Genomic DNA, 22312 nt, shown 5'->3' with positions numbered 1-22312 from the left:
TTGACCTCGTGATCCACCCACCTCAGCCTTCCAAAGTGCTAGGATTACAGGCGTGAGCCACTGCGCCCGGCTTCCATTACTTTTTATAACCAAGTAATATTCCGTTGTATGTATATAGCACATTTTGTTTATCCATTAATTTGTCGTTGGACACTTGGGTGTTCCTACATTTTGCCTATTGTAAGTAATGCTAGTGTGAACACTGGTGTAAAAATATGTTTCTGAATCCCTACTTCAAGTACTTCTAGCTATATACCGAGGAGTGAAATAGCTGAATCATATGGTAATTTAACTGTTTTGTCCAGGCGTGGTGGCTCACGCCTGTAATCCCAGCACTTTGGGAGGCTGAGATGGGCGGATCCATCCATTTATTTATGTGTTCTTTTTTTTTTTTTTTTTTTTTTGAGACGGAGTCTCGCTCTCTCACCCAGGCTGGAGTGCAGTGGCGCGATCTCGGCTCACTGCAAGCTCCGCCTCCCGGGTTCACGCCATTCTCCTGCCTCAGCCTCTCCGAGTAGCTGGGACTACAGGCGCCCCCCACCACGCCCGGCTAATTTTTTTTTTGTATTTTTAGTAGAGACAGGGTTTCACCGTGGTCTCGATCTCCTGACCTCATGATCCGCCCACCTCGGCCTCCCAAAGTGCTGGGATTACAAGCGTGAGCCACCGCGCCCGGCCTATTTATGTGTTCTTTAACTTCTTTCAGTGATCTTTTGTAGTGTTTTTGCAACCTCCGCTTCCCGAGTTCAAGCAATTCTTCTGCCGCAGCCTCCTTAGTAGCTGGGATTACAGGCATGCACCACCATGCCCAGCTAATTTTTGTATTTTTAGTAGAGACAGGGCTTCACCACATTGGACAGGCTGCTCTTGAACTCCTGACCTCAAGTGATCCACCAGCCTTGGCCTCCCAAAGTGCTGGGATTACAGGTGTGAGCTGTCATGCCTGTATCTATTGAATAGACCTTCCTTTTCCAATTGAATGATATATTAGCTTGGGCTGCCGTAAGAAAATACGGACTAGGTGGCTTGGCATAAGCAACAGAAATTTATTTCTCACAATTCCGGAGGCTGGGAAGATAAGGTACCGGCCTGTTCAGTTCCCAGTAAGGGTTCTCTTCCTGGCTTGCAGATGGCTGTTTTCTTGCTGTGTTCTTACATGGTGGAGAGAGACAGATCTCTGGTATCTCTTCTTCTTTTAGAGGCACCAGCCCTATTGCATTAGGGCCCCACCCTATGGTCTCACTTAACCTATATCACCTTCTCACAGCCACTCTCTCCCACATTAGGGGTTGGGGCTTCAACATACAAAATTTGGTGGGACCCAAACGACAAAGGGTCTAAGCATCCTTGCTGAAAGTCAACTGATAAGGCTTTATTTCTGGGCTCTCTATTGAATTACATTTTATTTCCTATCATGCCAGTATCACATTGATTTTTATTGTAGCTTTGTATTAAGTTTTGAAATCAGGAAGTGTGAGTCCTCCAACTTTGTTCTTTTTCAAGATTGTTTTGGCTATTTGGGGTCACTTGCCATTCCATATGAAGTTCAGGATAGTCCTTTTTTTCTTGTTTTCTTTGAAGCAGGATCTCATTCTGTCATCCAGGCTGGAGTGCCATGGCACAAACTCAGCTCACTGCAGCCTCGACCTCATGGGCTCAAGCGACCCTTCCATCTCAGCTTCCTGAGTAGCTGGGACTACAGGTTCGTGGCACCATGCCCAGTTAAGGGTTTTTCTATATGTACAAAAAACACCATTAAGATTTTGATAGGTATTGAATCTGTAGGTCACTTTGGGTAGTATTGTCACCTTAATAATATGAAGTCTTGGCCGGGCGCGGTGGCTCACGCCTGTTATCCCAGCACTTTGGGAGGCCGAGGCGGGCGGATCACGAGCTCAGGAGATCAAGACCACGGTGAAACCCCGTCTCTACTAAAAATACAAAAAATTAGCCGGGCGCGGTGGCGGGCGCCTGTAGTCCCAGCTACTCCGGAGGCTGAGGCAGGAGAATGGCGTGAACCCGGGAGGCGGAGCTTGCAGTGAGCCAAGATCACGCCACTGCACTCCAGCCTGGGCGACAGAGTGAGACTCCATCTCAAAAAAAAAAAAAAAAAAATGAAGTCTTCCCATCCATGAACAGCGAGTGTATTTCCATTTATGTGTTCTTTAACTTCTTTCAGTGGTCTTTTGTAGTTTTTCAGTTTATGAGGCTTTTGCCTCTTGATTAGATTTATTCCTGAATGTTTTATTCATTTTAATGCTCTTGTGAATGGAATTGTTTCCCTTAATTTCTTTCTTTCTTTCTTTCTTTTTTTTTGGATGCGGAGTCTCGCTCTGTCACCCAGGCTGGACTGTAGTGGTGTGATCTCGGCTCACTGCAACTTCCTCCTCCCGGGTTCAAGTGATTCTCCTACCTCAGCCTCCTGGGTAGCTGGGATTACAGGCCTGCGCCACCATGCCCAGCTAATTTTTGGGGGGGTTTTTTTGGTACTTTTAGCAGAGACGGGTTTCACATGTTGGCCAGGCTGGTCTTGAACTCCTGACCTCGAGTGATCTGCCCACCTTGGCCTCTCAAAGTGCTAGGATTAAAGGCATGAGCCACCGCACCTGGCCTTTTTTTTTTTTTTTTTTGAGACAGAGTCTCTCCCTGTCACCCAGGCTGGAGTACAGTGGTGTGATCTCAGCTCACTGCAACCTCCGCCTACCGGGTTCAAACAATTCTCCTGCCTCAGCTTCATGAGTAAATGGGACTTTGAACACCTGCCACCACACCCAGCTAATTTTTGTATTTTTAGTAGAGGCAGGGTTTTGCCATGTTGGCCAGGCTGGTCTCAAACTCCTGACCTCAAGTGATGCACCCGCCTTGGCCTCCCAAAGTGCTGGGATTATAGGTGTGAGCCACCGTGCCCAGCCTGGCTCTGTTTTTTTGGGGTTTTTTTTGTTTTTTTGAGACGGAGTCTCGCTGTGTTGCCCAGGCTGGAGTGCAGTGGCGCAATCTCGGCTCACTGCAAGCTCCGCCTCCCGAGTTCATGCCATTCTCCTGCCTCAGCCTCTCTGAGTAGCTGGGACTACAGGCACCCGCCACCACGCCCAGCTAATTTTTTGTATTTTTAGTAGAGACGGGGTTTCACCGTGGTCTCGATCTCCTGACCTCGTGATCCGCCCGCCTCAGCCTCCCAAAGTGCTGGGATTACAAGCGTGAGCCACCGCGCCCGGCCAGTTTTTTGTATTTTTAGTAGAGATGGGCTTTCACCGTGTTAGCCAGGATGGTCTTGATCTCCTGACTTTGTGATCCGCCCACCTCAGCCTCCCAAAGTGCTGGGATTACAGGCGTGAGCCACCGCGCGCAGCTGCCTGGCTCTGTTTTTTCAAGTTATGTCTCTCCTAATGTATCCCACTAATGCCTTCTCCAGAGCTGGCTTCCCTCTTCTCACCTGGGAAGGAGCATCTCTGTGTCTGTATTTTCAGTCTCTGGAACATCTGGCAGCCATGGCTCTTCTTCTCTCTCCAGCTAGAAGATCAGGTCAGGTTTGAGGCCTGGAAATTCTGCTGGCGGAGAAGGAAACACAACACGTCCATTTCTGCTGAGAACCAAAGCCTATGGTCTGCAGAGAGCAGGCAGAGAGATTCAGCTGGACCAGGTAGGAAGGCCCAGGATGGTGGAATAGGTAGGGGCTCTAAAGATAAAACTATGTCCAGGGTGGGGAGGGATGGGGGTGAGTCACGGCTGAGGTAGAAAGAAGGGGAAAGGGAGAAAAGAGTGCAAGCTGATTAAAAGGTTCAGACTCTGGCTGAGTGCAGTGGCTCATGCCTGTAAGGTTCAGACTCTGGCTGAGTGTAGTGGCTCATGCCTGTAAGGTTCAGACTCTGGCTGGGTGCAACGCTCATGCCTGTAAGGTTCAGACTCTGGCTGGGTGCAGTGGCTCATGCCTGTAAGGTTCAGACTCTGGCTGAGTGCAGTGGCTCATGCCTGTAAGGTTCAGACTCTGGCTGGGTGCAGTGGCTCATGCCTGTAAGGTTCAGACTCTGGCTGGGTGCAATGCTTATGCCTGTAAGGTTCAGACTCTGGCTGGGTGCAGTGGCTCATGCCTGTAAGGTTCAGACTCTGGCTGGGTGCAATGCTCATGCCTGTAAGGTTCAGACTCTGGCTAGGTGCAATGCTCATGCCTGTAAGGTTCAGACTCTGGCTGGGTGCAGTGGCTCATGCCTGTAAGGTTCAGACTCTGGCTGGGTGCAATGCTCATGCCTGTAAGGTTCAGACTCTGGCTGGGTGCAGTGGCTCATGCCTGTAAGGTTCAGACTCTGGCTGGGTGCAGTGGCTCATGCCTGTAATGTTCAGACTCTGGCTGGGTGCAATGCTCATGCCTGTAAGGTTCAGACTCTGACTGGGTGCAGTGGCTCATGCCTGTAAGGTTCAGACTCTGGCTGGGTGCAGTGGCTCATGCCTGTAAGGTTCAGACTCTGGCTGGGTGCAGTGGCTCATGCCTGTAAGGTTCAGACTCTGGCTGGGTGCAGTGGCTCATGCCTGTAAGGTTCAGACTCTGGCTGGGTGCAGTGGCTCATGCCTGTAAGGTTCAGACTCTGGCTGGGTGCAGTGGCTCATGCCTGTAAGGTTCAGACTCTGGCTGGGTGCAATGCTCATGCCCGTAAGGTTCAGACTCTGGCTGGGTGCAGTGGCTTATGCCTGTAAGGTTCAGACTCTGGCTGGGTACAGTGGCTCATGCCTGTAATCCCAGCACTTTGGGAGGCTGAGGCAGAAGGATCACTTCAGCGCAGGATTCGAGACCAGCCTGGGCAACAGAGTGAAACCCTGTCTCTACAAAGAACCCAAAAATTAGCCAGGCTTGGTGGCTCGTGCCTGTAGTACCAGCTACATGGGAAGCAGAGGTGGGAGCGTCACTTGAGCCTGGAAGGTTGAGGCTGCAGTGAGCCATGATTGTGCCACTGTACTCCAGCCTGGACGACAGGGTGAAATCCTGTCTCAAAAAAATAAAGAAAAAAAAAATTCAGGTTCGGCCGGGCGCGATGGCTCATGCTTGTAATCCCAGCACTTTGGGAGGCCGAGGCGGGCGGATCACGAGGTCAGGAGATCGAGACAACGGTGAAACCCCGTCTCTACTAAAAATACAAAAAAATTAGCCGGACATGGTGGCGGATGCCTGTAGTCCCAGCCACTCAGAGAGGCTGAGGCAGGAGAATGGTGTGAACCCGGGAGGCGGAGCTTGCAGTGAGCCGAGATTGCGCCACTGCACTCCAGCCTGGGTGAGCCGAGATTGCGCCACTGCACTCCAGCCTGGGTGACAGAGCAAGACTCCGTCTCAAAAAAAAAAAAAAAAAGAAATTCAGGTTCATGAGGACTATACCAAATCATGCTGGGGAGACAGAAAGTCCTGCCAGGCATGAGTGGAATTCCATGGGGCAACATCTATAGGGAACTTGGAGAGAGGGGCTACCTCAGGCCCAGCCTCTTTCCTCCCTGTGGAGCTCCGGTCTCTCACCTGGAGAAAGGGTCTAGTTTCTAGGTCTAGAAAGGATGTGGAATTGCCATCACTCTCAACAAGTGAAGTACTCAGAGAGCCTGGAGGGGGGCAGGGGAGAGGGCAGAGCCTACCCAGCCAGGTCAAGTTCCCACAGTTCTCCAGCCGCCTTTTGGTGAAGAGCTAGATGCATCTGTTCCCTCCTTGTGAAATATGCAGCCACATTGTCAAATGTCACTGACCCCTGAAATAATACGTGGGTGTGGGAAAAAAGGCACTGCTAGAGATCAATTTAAGACAAGATAAAAATACTTTTATGGAAAAAAATACATGGAATTCACTACCCTCAGAAATGTAACTGGGATCAAGCAGAGTGATAAAAATTACTGGAGGCAAATAAATACAGTTATGGTTTTTTCGTTTTTGTTTTTTTTTTGTTTGTTTTTTGTTTTTTGTTTTTTTTTTTTTGAGACGGAGTCTCGCTCTTTCACCCAGGCTGGAGTGCAGTGGCGCGATCTCGGCTCACTGCAGGCTCCGCCCCCCGGGGTTCACGCCATTCTCCTGCCTCAGCCTCCCTTGTAGCTGGGACTACAGGCGCCTGCCACCTCGCCCGGCTAATTTTTTGTATTTTTAGTAGAGACGGGGTTTCACCGTGTTAGCCAGGATGGTCTCGATCTCCTGACCTTGTGATCCGCCCGCCTCGGCCTCCCAAAGTGCTGGGATTACAGGCGTGAGCCACTGCGCCCGGCCCTGTTTTTTTTTTTTTTTGAGACGGAGTCTTGCTCTATTGCTAGGCTGGAGTGCAGTGGTACGATCTTGGCTCACTGCAACCCCCGCCTCCCGGGTTCAAGCGATTCCCCTGCCTCAGCCTCCCCAAGTAGCTGGGATTACGGGTGCATGCCACCATGCCCGGCTAATTATTTGTATTTTAGTAGAGATGGGGTTTCACCATGTTAGCCAGGATGGTCTCGATCTCCCGACTTCGTGATTCACCTGCCTCAGCTTCCCAAAGTGCTGGGATTACAGGCATGAGCCACTGCACCCGGCCACAGTATGGTTTTATTGCTAATCTTCTCTACTCACCTTTTGCTTCTCCAAGCCCCAGCCAGAAGAAACAAATCTGGTGTTCCCTGACTGCACCACCCAAGTCAGGGTGGTTCAGTCCCCCAGCTTCGACAGAAGAACCACATCACTCAGGCCCACAATTCCCCCAAACCACAGGAAGAGCAACCAGGTTTTAGGCCCTGGTGATGGGACAGGTGGCCATGAGGCCTCCTGTGTAAACCTGGAACTTGGGAAGAGGCCTTGGAGCAACCCACTATACCCAGAAGCTCCCACCCCAGCTCACGGGGGAAGGGCCAGTGGAACAGGAATGTGTTCTTTCTAGAGGAAGCCTTGGGACTTCCTGCCCTTTCAGTAAAGGCTGTTGTGCATTCTACTAGAATGTCAGGTATCAAACCACTACCGTCACCCCATAGCCCTTGCCCGCCTGCAGTCAGCCTTCTGGTCCATCTGACGCAGTCGACCTCTGCAGCGTTCACCTTGCTTCCTATCTTGTTTCGCTTCCAACTTTCTATTACAAAAAACTTCCAACATAGAGAATATTAAAAACTACCTCCGACCAGGCGCGGTGGCTCACACCTGTAATCCCAGCGCTTTCGGAGGCTAAGGAGGGTGGATCATGAGGTCAGGAGATCAAGACCAGCCTGGCCAAGATGGTGAAACCCCGTCTCTATGAAAGATATAAAATTTAGCTGGGCGTGGTGGCATGCGCCTGTAATCCCAGCTACTTGGGAGGCTGAGGCAGGAGAATCGCTTAAACCTGGGAGGCGGAGGTTGCAGTGAGCCAAGATCGTACCAGTGCACTCCAGCCTGGGTGACAGAGCGAGACTCCATCTCAAAAAAACAAAAAAACAAAACACGCCTTCCATATCCACCTGAATTCAGCAGCTGCTGCGCTGTTGTCCTGTTCTCCAAAATGCTGTCTACATGTTGTATTTCTGGCTGAACCATTTGGAAGTAATTTGCAGTTGGTAACACATCTCCCCAAATGTCGCAGCCCTCTTCTCAAGAATGAGACCATCACTGCACATAACCACACCTAAGAAAATTAACAGTAATTCTGTAATCTCATTTAATAGCCAGTCCATGTTCAAATTTTCCCAATGTCCTCAAAATGTCCAGTAAAGTGTGTTGCCCAGTCTGGTCTGAAACTCCTGGGCTCAGCTCAAGCGATCCTCCTGCCTTGGCCTCCCAAAGTGCTGGAACTACAGATGTGAGCCACTATGCCCAGTCTCCACCTACACAGGAGAAACGGCGCCCTGTCTGCTTGTGGGCTGCCTCTTCCGGCTTTGGAACTACAGACAACGTTATGGCCACAAGCCTCCAATACCCTATTATTTCTCGGGACCAGACCCCTTTCTGAATAGGCCTGTGACAAGCCCCAAATTCCAGTGTCAAGAACTCCAGTAGACGGGGGAGACCCTTCTTCCTGAGCCTGCGAGTTGCAATAGAGGATGAGTGGTCCTTGTCCCTGCAGCTTTGTCCTGGGTGGCCCCTCCCCTGCTCTCATTCAGGCCATTCCAGGTTGTCATTGCTAGGACATCCCTTGAGTGCGTCTCCTCGTGAACCCACACAGGGAACTCTCTGGATGTGTACATGTGGGATTCCGGCTCGCAGGGAAGATACGTATTTTTCTGCTAAAATAGTTCCTCCACTTACCATTTCCGCCGGCTCTGAAGACTCGCACCAGTTCCCCACATCTGCACATTTGTTACTGTCAGGTGTTTCCTGGCCATGTGGCTTTCAACTCTTGACCCTGCTTTTGTCCATTTTTTCTATTGGAATTTTTTTTTTAGACGGAATCTCACTCTGTAGCTGGAGTGCAGTGGTGTGATCTCAGCTCACTGCAACCTCTGCCTCCCGGGTCCCGGTTCAAGCAATTCTCCTGCCTCAGCCTCCCGAGTAGCTGGGATTACAGGCGCCCACCACCATGTCCAGCTAATTTTTTTGTATTTTTGGTAGAGATGGGGTTTCACCATGTTGGCCAGGCTGGTCTTGAACTCCTGACCTCGTGATCCACCTGCCTTGGACTCCCAAAGTGCTGGGATTACAGGCGTGGGCCACCGCGCTCGTTCTGGAAAATTTTTGATTTGTCTTATTTCATTGATTTGGGTGAGGCCTGTATCTATTTGCAAACATTTCCCCACTTGTTGCTTGTTTTCTGGTGTGGTGGCCGTGACGGCCACCTGGGCCCAGCCCACACCTCTGGCTCCACTGTTGACTTTTCTCGCTCTCGCTATGTCCCGTCTGCCACCCAAACTGGGGGTTCCTGTTCCTTCTCCTCCTTACCCCCACAGGAGCCATGCTAACACAGGTCCCTAACATTTCCCATCAGGGGCTTCAACACCCCCATAGAGCAGCCAGAGAATGTAAAAAAAACAACACAGCCCCTGTGAGAACCCCTTAGCGGTGTCCTGTGATCCTGGAATGAAGAGCAGGCTCACAGCGTCCCCCAAAGTTTGGCCCCATCTCTAGTCTCACCTGTGCCTCTTCCTCCCCCGCTTAGCCTCAGGCTTTTCCTGACGTGCCACACTGTCCTGTGACGTGGGGCCTCTGCCATGCAGTTCCATGGCCTAAGCCAGTCTCTACCTGGCTATGGCCTCAGAATGGCCTCCCTGACCCCACAGATCAGGCTGGCTGATGTCGTGTGCTCCTGGGGCACTCGGCTCCCCTTTTTCTGCTGTGTCTTGTTTAGTATTCGTATCTCTCCAGCCCAGCAGACTGTGCACTCCACGAGGGGGAAACCCCAGTTCCTGCACACAGCCTGGCGCACAGGTGGTGCCCAATACATACTTGCTGAATGGACAAGGAGGCTCTTTTAAGCCCTAGAGGCATTTGCTGGGTAGAGAAGCTCCAGGCAGAGTAGAAGGCACTCACTGGAAGGATGGACAGCTCATCTGACGTCCAGCCTTTGAGGGCACAGCTGAGTTTCCCAGTTTCTGGGCTGTGGCAATGGGCAGACATCCAAAACAGCAGGGACTAGGGGTCAGACGGACCAAGAGAGTCCAGCGGGAACTGTGGGGGACAGACAGACCAAGAGAGTCCAGCTGTGACCTGTGGCTCGTCCACTGACCAGGCCTCTTCACTTCCCCTGTCCTCCGGGCTTGGTTGGAACAAAGTTCTTTTGGTGGCATTAAACTGCCCGTGGCACAAATTCTAAAGTGGCTGTGGTCACTCCGGGCCAGCCTGAGGGCTAGAGGCCGCTCCAGGGTTTGTGTGTGTCTCAGTGCGGGATGTGAAGTGAGCTCCCCATGGGACTTGTTTTCCCAGCAGCAGTCTCGACCTGGCTGATCCAGGCAGGATGCAGTGCAGAAGCTGGCCACACCCAGCCAGGACCAAGATGGGGATACGAACAGCCCTAGTTGCCCTCACTGCTCATTACATGCAAATTGTAATTAATACATTAGCATAAGACATGCCCGCTAGCACGTGACCGTTTACAGATGCCATCGCAGTGCCGCAAGTTTCCCTTATACGGCTTAAAAGAGAGGGTTCCTCCGTTCAGGGAACTGCCCACTCCTTTTCTAGAAAGCTCGTGAATAACCCGCCCCTTCTTTTTTTCTTTTCTTTTTTTTTTGGAAACGGAGTCTCACTCTGTCACCCAAGCTGGAGTGCAGTGGCACGATCTCGGTTCACTGCAACCTGCACCTCCCAGGTTCAAGTGATTCTCCTGCCTCAGCCTCCTGAGTAGCTAGGATTACAGGCACGTGTCACTATGCCCGGCTAATTTCTGTATTTTTAGTAGAGACAGGTTTCACTGTGTTGGCCAGGATGGTCTCGATATCCTGACCCTGTGATCTTCCTGCCTCGGCCTCCCAAAGTGCTGGGATAACAGGTGTGAGCCACTGCGCCCGGCCAACCCACCCCTTCTTTAGCTTATTGCATTAGTCCATTCTCACACTGCTATAAAGAAATATCCAAGACTGGATAATTTATAAAGAAAGAGGTTTAATTGGCCATGGTTCTGCAGACTGTACAGGAAGCACGGCGGAACCTGCTTCTTGGCAGAAGGCGAAGGGGGAGCCAGCACTTTACATGAGGAAGCAGGAGGAAGAGAGAAGAGAGGGGGTAGAGGTGCCACACACCTTTAAATGACCAGCTCTCAAGACCTCAATCACTCTCAGGAGAACAGCATTAAAGGGGAAATCCACCACTGTCATCCAGTCCCCTCCCACCAGGCCCACCGCCAGCATTGGGGATTCAATTTCAGCATGAGATTTGCGTGGGGACACAGATCCAAAACATATCACATATAACGCAGGAGTAGCTATGAAGACTGCTAGCCAGCCGTCCGCCAGTGCTGCCCTGCCTGTGGGGTAGCCCTGCTCTGTCTACTGGCCAGGCATTTTCCTATACTCTGTTGCTCTGATAAATGTGCTTTGCTTTCACTTTACTCCGTCAGCTCACTCTTGAATTCCTTCCTGTGCAAAGCCAAGAACCCTCCCAGGCCGAGCCCTGATGGTGGGGTTCGCCTGCATCCGATGTGTGGACAAAACCATTTATGTTGAGAGTCTGCAGTCCTTAAAGACCAAGGTTGAGGCCTAGTTGGGAGGAGGGCTTAGAGAAGCCTGAGTTGGAGAGGTTTGCCATCCCACAGCTCACCCTCCTCTAGGCGTAAGGGACTGCGCTGGCATGGCCACAGCCTTGGTGGCCTCCTTCCCCACATCCAGCCAGGGGAGAGTCTCAGAGAGCCCCAGCCTGCTCTCCGTGCTGCTGCCAGAATTGTTTTCCTACAACACTCTCAGGACCAGGGAAACACAGAAAGCTGTTTTAGGGGAGCATCTGGCTTCTGCTCCTCCGACTCATTCTCTGCAGAGCAGTAAGAGTGACGTACCTGTGTGTGGAGAAGGAACCTGTAACAGGTAGTATCGGGGAATCTGCCCCGATATTTACGTAGGTTCTTTTCTATTTTCCCTAAGCATCGGCCGGCTTGAGAAATAAAGGGACAGACTAAAAAAGAGAGAAATTTTAAAGCTGGGCGTCTGGGGGAGACATCACACGTCGGCAGGTTCTGTGATGCCCCACAAGGTGCAAAAACCAGTGCCTTTATTAGAGATTTTCAAAGGGGAGGGAGTGTGCGAATAGGTGTGGTTGACAGACATCAAGTACTTAACAAGGTAATAGAATATCACAAGGCAAGTGGAGGCAGGGCGAGATCACAGGACCACAGGACGGAGGCGAAATTAAAATTGCTGATGAAGTTTTGGGCACCACTGTCATTGATAACATCTTATCAGGAGACAGGGTTTTGAGAGCAACCGGTCTGACCAAAATTTATTAGGTGGGAATTTCCTCTTCCTAATAAGCCTGGGAGCGCTATGGGAGACTGGGGTCTATTTCATCTCTGCAGTTTTGACCATAAGAGACGGGCACACCTGGGGAGGCTGTTTATAAGCCTATATCTCCAGGTGCGTATTCTCTTTCCCAGGGTTGTTCCATGCTGAGAAAAAGAATTCAGTGATATTTCTCCCATTTGCTTTTGAAAGAAGAGAAATATGGCTCTGTTCTGCCCGGCTCACCAGTGGTCAGAGTTTAAGGTTATCTCTCTTGTTCCCTGAGCAATTGCTGTTATCCTGTTCTTTTTTCAAGGTGCCCACATTTCATATTGCTCAAACACACATGCTGTACAATTTGTGCAGTTAATGCAATTATTACAGGGTCCTGAGGCGACACACATCCTTCTCGGCTGACAGGATTAAGAGATTAAAGTAAAGACAGGCATAGGAAATCACAAGGGTATTGACTGGGGAAGTGATAAGTGTCCATGAAATCTTCACAATTTATGTTCAGAGATTGCAGTAAAGACAGGCATAAGAAATTATAGAAGTACTAATTTGGGGAACTAATAAATGTCCATAAAATCTTCACAATCCACGTTCTTCTGCCATGGCTTCAGCCGGTCCCTCCATTTGGGGTCCCTGACTTCCCGCAACAAGGTAGCTCACGCCCCTCCAGCTTCTTTGTCCTTCCAATCTTCCTGGGATCAGACGGAATGCACTGGGGTCTGCTCTCTGCCATGGCAGGAAGCCTCTACATATGACTGGGAGGGTCAGTTTCTCACGACAGTTAGTAGGCGCTTGTGGCTGCAGATGCAAAATCATGGTCCCTAATCAGCTTTATTATTATTTTTTTTTATTTTTAGAAATGGGTTCTCACTATGTTGGCCAGGCTGCCTGAATTTTGGTGTTTTTGTACGTGGAAACTGGTGATGCAAGTATTGAATGTACCTCATGCAGCCAGAGGAAGATACAGATGGATTGCCATCCGTCCCCCAGGGTAACGATTCCTGATGAAGTCGCTCTCTTCCCACCACTCCTCCTGAGAGGGTACAGTGGAAGGAAGGGTCTGAATTTTCCTCCGCAGAATTTCCCAAGACACAGGTATATTTGTCATGAATGTGAGGAGTGAGAACAAGGGCCTGCCCTGGCCCCCAGTCTGAATGCCCTCTCTGGCACTGCTTGCTGTGGGTGTTAGGCCCAGTTAAATTTTTGTTGTTGTTGATGGAGTCTCACTCTGTCGCCCAGGCTGGAGTGCAGTGGTATGATCTCGGCTCACTGCAACCTCCACCTCCCGGGTTCAAGCGATTCTCCTGCCTCAGCCTCCCGAGTAGCTGGGATTACAAGCATGCACCACCACTCACGGCTAATTTTTTGTAGTTTTAGTAGAGATGGAGTTTCACCACGTTGGCCAGGCTAGTCTCAAACTCCTGACCTCAGTTGATCCGCTCACCTCCGCCTCCCAAAGTGCTGGGATTATAGGCGTGAGCCACCACGCCCAGCCAATGGGTAAATATGCTGAGTATGTATTTCTAAAGGTTTGAACACAGAAGAAAGGTCTGAGATGGAATTTTTTTAAGTGGGATAATTTACATGTAAGTAGCAGTTGAAGAAATGAGACAAGGTAAGCTCTCTTAGAGGAAAATGTAGAATAAAGTAAGGAGAATGCCCAGGGCAGACACTGACTAGAAGAGAAAGTAGCAAAGGAGATTGAGAGTGGTTGGCAGAAAATGAAGGAAGGGTGGTATTATTGATGATAAGGAAATCGAGTGTTCCAAGAAGGATGGACAGTTCATGGTGTCAAATATTGCTGAGGGGTCAAGTAAAGGAAAACTAAAAAATGCCCACTGGTGGCCAGGCACTGTGGCTCACACCTGTAATCCCAGCACTTTGGGAGGCCGAAGCAGGTGGATTACTTGAGGTCAGGAGTTTGAGACCAGCCTGGGCAACAGAGCAAGACCCTGTCTCTACCAAAAAAATACAAAAAATTAGCCAGATGTGGTGGCACGCATCTGTGATCCCAGCTACTCATGAGGCTGAGGCTGAGGTGGGAGGATTGCTTGAGCCCGGGGAGGTGAAGGTTGCAGTGAGCTGAGATTGTGCCACTGCACTCCAGCCTGGGTGACAGAGAGAGACCCTGTCTCAAAGGAAAAAAAAAGCCCACTGGTTTTTGGGCTTGGTTACAGCTGCGGACACACCACTGCCTGGCTGCAGTGTGGCGCTGGTGCCTCAGCAGCACCGTGGCCACCATCTGTGCTTTCTGTCATCTGGCCCCTATGGTTTGCTGTCATCTTGTGTGTCTAGGGACACAGGCTGCTGATCATGCTGTAGCTGTTTGAGTAAGAAATAAACAATCTAGGCTGGGCACAGTGGCAAACGCCTGTAATCGTAGCACTTTGGGAGGCCGACGCGGGTGGATCACTTGAGGTTAGGAGTTTGCCACCAGCCTGACTAACATGGTGAAACCCCGTCTCTACGAAATAAAAAAAAATTAGCTGGACATGGTCATACATGCCTGTAATCCGAGCTACTTGGGAGGCTGAGACAGGAGAATCACTTGTACCTGGGAGGTGGAGGTTGCAGTAAGCCAAGATCTCACCATTGCGCTCCAGAGTGGGCAACAAGAGTGAAACTCCGCCTCAAAAAGAAAGAAAGAAAGAAACAATCTATATCCTTTGTACTCATTGCTGACCAAATCCACGTAAATATGGCAAACCAGCCTAGCATCTGTGGCAGTGACGCTGGTAACCCTGTCAGCTGCTGGATTGCTGCCTAGGGACTGCTTGGATGCTTGGCAGTTGGTAGCCCTGTTAAATAGGAAATATCCATTAGGAGAGCCTGCCCCCACCAGTCACAGAGTGATTACACGCCCCCTGTAGGAGATGTGAACAAGAAAAAGAAAAAATCAAATATTCTGCAGTCTTACAACTAGTATGATGTATTTATTTTCAGCTTTTTATATACGTTTTTCAAGCACTTCCCAAGTATTTATAGAGTACTTACTATGTTCCAGGCTGGTGGCTGAGCAGTGAACAAACCAACCTAGGTCCCTATATCTGGAAACCTTCTTAAGTTTGTGAACTTAAACACCCATATATACAATTGAGATCGTATCATAAATATAATTTTGTATTATATTTTTCACATTCTATTTCATAAGCATTACCCTCTGCCAATAAATTTTTTCAAATACCACACATAATGGCTGCATAATGTTCAATTGAGTGTACAGAAGACAATAGATTTATCTATTTCTGTGCTGCAAAAAGCATAATTATCTTCCATTTCCCCTTCTATGAATAACTAGGTATTTTCCAAATTCTCCCCATTATTTAAAAAAAAAACACACACACAACAAACTCTGGGATGGGCACCCTTCTCATTGTAACTTTTGTTATTTCCATAGGATAGATTCCTAGATTAATTGAAGTGTTTAAGGCTCTTTATGTACAGCTTAATTCATTTTCAACATTGTACTAAACACGCCCCTGCAAGCATAGCAGTGTGTAATTCTCCACAATTTCCCCAGCACTGGTATTAATAATGTAAGGCATCTTCTTAATCATGTGTGACTTTGCATGGTGCTTTAGGCTTCTAGACATTCTCCATCCTCGTTGATTACCTCAAGTTCAGATATAAAATTTGTGCCTTGATTCTAACGGAGCGTCCGGGGCCCACACTATATGCGGGGTGACAAGATGGCTTGGCTTTCCTTTCCTTCTCCTCCTGCTCCTAAGCTGGTCTCCTCACCTTTATCAAGTGCTATTTTTTAAACCATGCTTTATTGTGTAGGGGCCAAGGGGAAAATTCCTCTTTGCCCTCTGAAGGTTCACTGAAAACCAACTCATAAAAGGCAGATTTTTGGAGAAAAAGCAAAGTTATTTATTTATTTATTTTTGAGATGGAGTCTCGCTCTGTTGCCCAGGCTGGAGTGCAGTGGCGCCATCTCGGCTCACTGCAAGCTCCGCCTGCCGGATTCAAGCGATTCTCCCGCCTCAGCCTCCGGAGTAGCTGGGATTACAGGCGCCCGCCACCACGCCCGGCGTTTACCGCCAGTTTTCACACAGAAAGCGGGGGGGAACATCAGAGTCATGTTTTTAGGTTTTGTGGCTCGCTTTCGGGGCCTGCTGTCTGGGACCCGCCCTGGGGAAAAGGGATTCACTCTGTGAGGAGCGTCGCGGGAGAACAGAACTAAGACTGGAGGGCTGGGAAGGTCAGAGGGAAACTGCCTCTCAGGCCTTCATTTTGGCGCGTTGTGTTCTGAGCCCCAATAATTGTAACATCTTCATAAGCGACTTTCTGGTGGTTATGGTGAATCGGGACACAGGATGTGTGGTGACCGACGGGGGAGCCGGGAGCCCAGCGGGGTTAGGGTTCGGGTGAGGGTTTAGGGTCGGGGCGAGGGGGGCGCGGCCCGGTCGCGCAGCATCACCGCCTCAGACCCTCCGCTCCGCTGCCATGGGCTCTCGCCCCCCGACCATAGACGGCGCGTGCCTCCCGTCATCGCAGAGCGGCCCCGGAAGAATCCGGGCGGAACCGCGGCTGGTTTCCGGTTCCCGGCGCTCTCCGAGGCGCACTGAGGCCCCGCAGGGGGCGGGGAAGCCTGCGTGTGCGCAGCTCGGCCCGGCCCGCCCTCTTCATCCTGGGCCCGCCCCCCTCCCCGGCTTAGGACCCGGTTCTGTGGGCGGGTCCGCTCCGGGCTCGGTGCGACTGCGCAGCTCCTCGGCGCTTCCTCGGTGGCTGCCCCGGGCCGAGCGAGCAAGTGGGGCAGTGTCGGACCAGGAAGGAGCGCCAAGCGGGCAGGCAGGCGGGGAGGGCGCGGGGAGGCGGCGGCCAGTCCAGGAGGGGCCTGTTCTGGGTGCCGCGGGAGCCACCGACGGGCTGCAGAGGCCGGGAGGAGGCCACCGCGGCGCGGCCCTAGGAGGCTGGACTGAGGACCACAGGTGGCTTCCGGCCTCTCCCCGGAGCCTGGGGCCTTCGGCAGCATCCCCGCGGCCTCCCTCTCACGTCCTCAGCCCTGGTGAGGCTGCACCCTCACGTGGCTCTTTGCCCCAGGTTGGCCCAGGCAGGTAGAACGGCCCTGCACCCCATTTCCAGGGCCTTCAACAGGTCTGGACCACGGGAACTGCCACTTTTCACCCCTTAGCCGGGCGTCCCTGGATCCCCCCCGGCTCTGGCTCCGGCCGTTCTGGGATTTCAGGAGTCACTGAGCAGTAGGGCACGTCGGCCCATGCTGCATAGTGACCTGCCTCCCACGACCCAAGAGGCCGCACCAGCAATCAGCTTCTGCCCCCTGGCCATCCTTCCACACCCCTGGTTGAATGGGGCTGAGCCTGAGTTCTCCCCACTGAAGGTAAGTTGGGGGAGACTTCAGGCCAGGGCAGTCTCCTATCTTCTCTGGGAAACCACAGCAGCCCATGCGCACAGAATGGCAGCCACACTCCAGCTTCCAGGGCACCAGGTGAGTTAAACCTCCTTCCTGCCCACCTCTTCATCTCCATCCCCATCCCAGTCAGAAGCTACTCTCCTCTGGAGCCGCGAGCCCGGCAACTGGTAAGGCCAGCCAGGGACTCATAGCCACCGTGAGGAAAGGGTTCTGGGATGTAGACTGGCCCTCCCGCAGGGAGAGGGGCTCTGAGCTCAGCTGGGTCCTCATCGCTCTCAGCTGCCCCATCAGGGATCTGCTGATGCACAGTTCATACTGACCACAGCAGGGCCCTGGGTAGTGGGGCCCCACCAGGTCAGGGCCCTTTTAGTGCAGGCTGCTGCCCAGTGGGCATGGCCCGGGCAGCGGCGATGTTTTGTTGCAGGAGATGCCGCTGACCTTCCAGGATGTGGCTGTGTACTTCTCTCAGGCGGAGGGGCAGCAGCTGGGCCCCCAGCAGCGGGCGCTCTACAGAGATGTGATGCTGGAGAACTATGGGAACGTGGCCTCTCTGGGTAAGGCTCTCTGCACTTGGCCTGGTTCGCAGTGGGGGCCTCTAAGGAGCTTGGGAGGCTGCTTTGGCTCTTTGGATCCCAAAGAAGAGGGTCCTGCCCCTTGTCCCCAGGTATCAGTCTGATCTCTACAGAAGGAACGTTTCCCATGGGAAAAGCCTGCCTTGTTCCCCAGTGCTAGGGACTTCACTCCCTGTTGTCAGTGGCCCCACTGGTGTCCCTCCAGTGGCAGGAGAGCTAATGAGTGGATTCTCTTTCAGTACTTAGTCTCAGCCCACGGGACCCCTGACCAACACACATGCAGGCGTACACACGTGCACACAGGGCCCATCTCTCCACACCTGGCCTGGAAGGCCCAGTGGGCCATGCCAGCTCACCAGTGTCCTCATCCTCAACAGGATTCCCTGTCCCTAAGCCGGAGTTGATCTCCCAGCTGGAGCAGGGGAAGGAACTTTGGGTCCTGAATCTTCTGGGAGCTGAGGAACCAGATATCTTGAAAAGCTGCCAGAAAGGTGAGAATGGATGGGATGCTAATCCTGGGAACAGCCTCCCAATCCTGCCTTAAGAGGCTCCAAGTGAGGGACAGCTGGGGCATGGTGTTCATGTTAATGGCCTCCTCCAGGGGCAGTCTCACAGATACAGCCCCCTCTACAAATGTGAGCATGTGCACATGCTTTAGAAGTTTTATTTTGCTTGTCTGTTGGTTTGCTTTAAAAAATATATATACTACTTCTGATCATATTTTTGTTTTGGTGATTGACCTTGATAACAGCTTCATTCCCTTCTTTATATAATACACTTATTTCCTTTTGACGATAGATATTGGTTCCCTACCATGTCCTTTTTATTCTTCACCCCATTCTCTCCTTCATTTGCCAGCTTTAGTCAGTAGTAGTCTTGTTTTTTTTTTTTGTTTTTTTGGTTTTTTTTTGAGATGGAGTCTCGCTCTGTCACCCAGGCTGGAGTGCAGTGGCACGATCTCGGCTCACTGCAAGCTCCGCCTCCTGGGTTCACGCTATTCTCCTGCCTCAGCCTCTCCGAGTAGCTGGGACTACAGGCGTCCGCCACCACGCCCGGCTAATTTTTTTGTATTTTTAGTAGAGACGGGGTTTCACCGTGGTCTCGATCTCCTGAACTTGTGATCTGCCCGCCTCAGCCTCCCAAAGTGCTGGGATTACAAGCGTGAGCCACCGCGCCCGGCTTTTTTTTTTTTTTTTTTTTGAGGCAGAGTCTCACTCTGTCACCAGGCTGGAGTGCAGTGGCACGATCTCGGCTCACTGCAACCTCCGCCTCCCTGGTTCAAGCGATTCTCCTGCCTCAGCTTCCCGAGTAGCTGGGACTACAGGCGCCCGCCACCACGCCCAGCTAATTTTTGTATTTTTAGTAGAGTCGGGGTTTCACCATGTTGGCCAGGATGGTCTCGATCTCTTGACCTCGTGATCCGCCCACCTCAGCCTCCCAAAGTGCTGGGATTACAGGTGTGAGCCTCCGCGCCTGGCCAGTCAGTAGTCTTTTTTTTTGTTTTTGTTTTTGTTTTTGAGAAAGAGTCTTACTCTTATTACCCAAGCTGGAGTGCTGTAGTACGATCTCGGCTCACTGCAACCTCCACCTACCAGGCTCAGGCAATCCTCCCACCTCAGCTTTCCAAGTAGCTAGGGCTACAGGCACATGTCACCATACCTGGCTAGTTTTTTTTTATTTTTGTTGAGACGGGGTTTCACCACGTTGCCCAAACTGGTCTTAAATTCTTGAGATCAAGTGTTCCATGTCGACCTCCCAAAGTGCTGAGATTACAGGCGTGAGCCACTGCACCTGACCAGTGGCTCTTTTTAATGTTCACCTTTGTTCTATTGAATATACATCTACTACTTGATATGTCAGCTCTAAGTATTATCTTTGACTCCCAGCTACTGACACAGTCAACAAGCTTGTTCTACTTTTCTCCCTTTTCCTCCTCATTCCTTTCCCAATTTTTGTTGATTATATTGTTTCTACTCTGTCAGAACATATAACACTTTACCACTCATATCCACAGCTTTGTTACTGTCTTATATCTGCAGTTAAGTATGTTATTAATAATTGTTTACCTCTGGTCCTTCTACCAAAAATTTCCCCATCTCTTGGTTGGCTGGAGCTTGTCTTCTAGTTTATTCAGAAAGGCTCGTGAAAAATATACCCCATATTTGTGCACATTCAAAATTGGTTGAATAAAGCCTTTGGTTTCTACATGTAAGAGCTAAGATTATTGTAAAATTATATCGTTTTCTCAAAGTGCAGCTTTAGGTGCATCTCACAAAATTTTAATATGTTGTATTTTCATTAACATTTAGTTCAAAATGTTATCTAGTTTTTCTTGTGACTTCTTTGACCCAATGATTATTTGGACATGCATTAATTTCCAGATAGTTGGTGTTTTCCTAGTTATCTTATTGTTATTGTCATTTAATTCCATTGTGGTCAGAGAACATACTCTGTATTATTTCATTCCTTTCATATTTGTTGTTTCTTGTTTTATGACCCCAAATGTGGTCTCTCCCGGTACAAACACCATGTGCACTGAAAAAGAATGTGTATTCTGCCATTTGGGGGTTAAATATCAGTTAAGTCAAGGTGGTTGATGGTATTGTTCAGGTCTTCTGTATCCTTGCTGATTTTTTTTTTTTTTTTTTGTCTAGCTATTCTTTCAGTTGCTGAAATACAGAAGTATGATTGTGGAATTGTCTTTTCTTCTGTTTAATTTTTGTAATGTTGGCTTCGTGTATCTTGAAGCTGTATTATAAGACTTATTTCACTTATGACTATCATTATGAGAGATAAGAGAATTCCTGTTTGTCTCTGGTAATACATTTTGTTTTGAAATATATTTTATCTAATATTAATGTAGCAACTCCATCCTTCTTATACTGTTAGCATAGTATATCTTTTTTCATCCATTTAATTTCAACCTGTGTCTTTACACTTAAAGTGAATCTCTTGCAGATATCATACAGTTGGGATTTGTTTCTTCATCCTAACGATCTTTGTCTTTTAATTGTAGTGTTTAGTCTGTTAATGTTTAATGTAATTGTTTATATGGTTCAGGAATGCACTTGTGCATAATATTTTATTTTTTATTTACACTTACCTCTTCTGTTATTTAAATTCCTCTTTCCGGCCTTTATTTGGGTTATTTGAATACTTTTTAGAACTCCATTTAAATTTTATTATTTGCTTTTTATGTAATCTTTTTGCATTATTTTTTACAGTGATTTTCCTAAGGTTTACAGTATACATAAGTTTCCACAGTTTACTTACAGTTCATTTATGTACTACTTCACATAAATCCAGAAATCTTGTAACCATCCCTCCCATCCTTACTGTTATAGTTGTTATGTGTAATACATCTACATACATTTTAAACTCAGAAAGACAATGTTATAATTTCAGTTTTAAACAGTTATGTGGTTTATAAAAAATTAAAAGGAAAAAGGCCAGGCCGGGCGCGGTGGCTCACGCTTGTAATCCCAGCACTTTGGGAGGCCGAGGCGGGCAGATCACGAGGTCAGGAGATCGAGACCACGGTGAAACCCCGTCTCTACCAAAAATACAAAAAAAAAATTAGCCGGGCGTGGTGGCGGGCGCCTGTAGTCCCAGCTACTCGGAGAGGCTGAGGCAGGAGAATGGCGTGAACCCGGGAGGCGGAGCTTGCAGTGAGCCGAGATCGCGCCACTGCACTCCAGCCTGGGTGACAGAGCAAGACTCCGTCTCAAAAAAAAAAAAAAAACAAACAAAAAAAAAAAAAAAAAAAAAAAAAAGAAAAAGGCCAAAAAAATAGTATTTTAGCTGTTCTGACATATAAGGAGCTTAGAAGTCATCGCTATGTCTTAACAGGTAAAAAGCTGAACAAACTGAAAAATCAACAAAGCTCCATCAGAGAGGTATGAGGTCAGAGGACAAATCACTGCTCTCAAAATTGGAGAGGTATGGCCAGATGCGGTAGCTCACACCTGTAATCCCAGCACTTTGGGAGGCCGAGGCAGGTGGATCAGTTGAAGCCAGGAGTTCAAGACCAGCCTGGCCAACATGGTGAAACCCTGTCTCTATTAAAAACACAAAATTAGCTGAGTGTGGTGGTGGGTTCCTGTAATCCCAGCTACTCGGGAGGCTGAGGCAGGAGAATCGCTGGAACTCAGGAGGTGAAGGTTGCAGTGAGCCAAGATTGCGCCACTGCACTCCAGCCTGAGTGACAGAGCGAGACTCTGTCTAAAAAAAAAAAAAAAAATTTGGAGAGATAAACAGGCAGATACAAAGAATCACTACCACATCTTGTGAGCAATAATCTCCCAGGGAACCAGTGGCCAGATGGGTAAGCCTAAAATGTAATTGGCAAATTGCTAGAGGCTCAGTGTGGACAACTCTCAAAAAAGGCTCCAGGGGGACCCGGTCATGGGAGGACCCCAATGCTTTTGTGAGTTTTACCTCTAGGAGCTCTATTAGGTACTGACAGTGAATATCAGAGAAAAATCTCCTTGCGCTTCTGGCAGGAGGAAGTGAAAAGGGACCAATACACCATTCTGTTCTT

General features: G+C 49.7%; 1 protein-coding gene and 1 long non-coding RNA gene across 4 annotated transcripts in view; both read left to right on the top strand.

The window, feature by feature from the left end:
- The first annotated feature begins 360 nt into the window (after positions 1-360).
- On the top strand, positions 361-15498 carry LOC129486964 (uncharacterized). The gene is made up of 3 exons (XR_008659153.2): positions 361-1702; positions 3511-3640; positions 12681-15498. It is a non-coding gene; the product is annotated as an uncharacterized lncRNA (long non-coding RNA).
- Positions 15499-15944: 446 nt separating this feature from the next.
- Positions 15945-22312, top strand: part of ZNF251 (zinc finger protein 251) — a 32300-nt gene continuing 25932 nt past the window's right edge. The window contains exons 1-4 of one of the 3 annotated variants that reach the window (XM_055287705.2): positions 15945-16576; positions 17168-17275; positions 17625-17754; positions 18150-18263. In XM_055287705.2, the coding sequence (XP_055143680.1) occupies positions 17243-17275; positions 17625-17754; positions 18150-18263 (277 nt within the window). In that variant the 5' untranslated portion in view covers positions 15945-16576; positions 17168-17242. Of the gene's footprint in view, positions 17276-17624; positions 17755-18149; positions 18264-22312 lie in introns of all 3 variants that reach the window. The other 2 variants (XM_055287706.2, XM_055287704.2) reach the window with 2 other exon arrangements.

The sequence above is a fragment of the Symphalangus syndactylus genome, chromosome 7 (assembly GCF_028878055.3).
Source record: "Symphalangus syndactylus isolate Jambi chromosome 7, NHGRI_mSymSyn1-v2.1_pri, whole genome shotgun sequence".
Classification (NCBI taxonomy): Eukaryota; Metazoa; Chordata; class Mammalia; order Primates; family Hylobatidae; genus Symphalangus; species Symphalangus syndactylus.
This window is presented reverse-complemented; position numbering and strand designations above follow the sequence as displayed.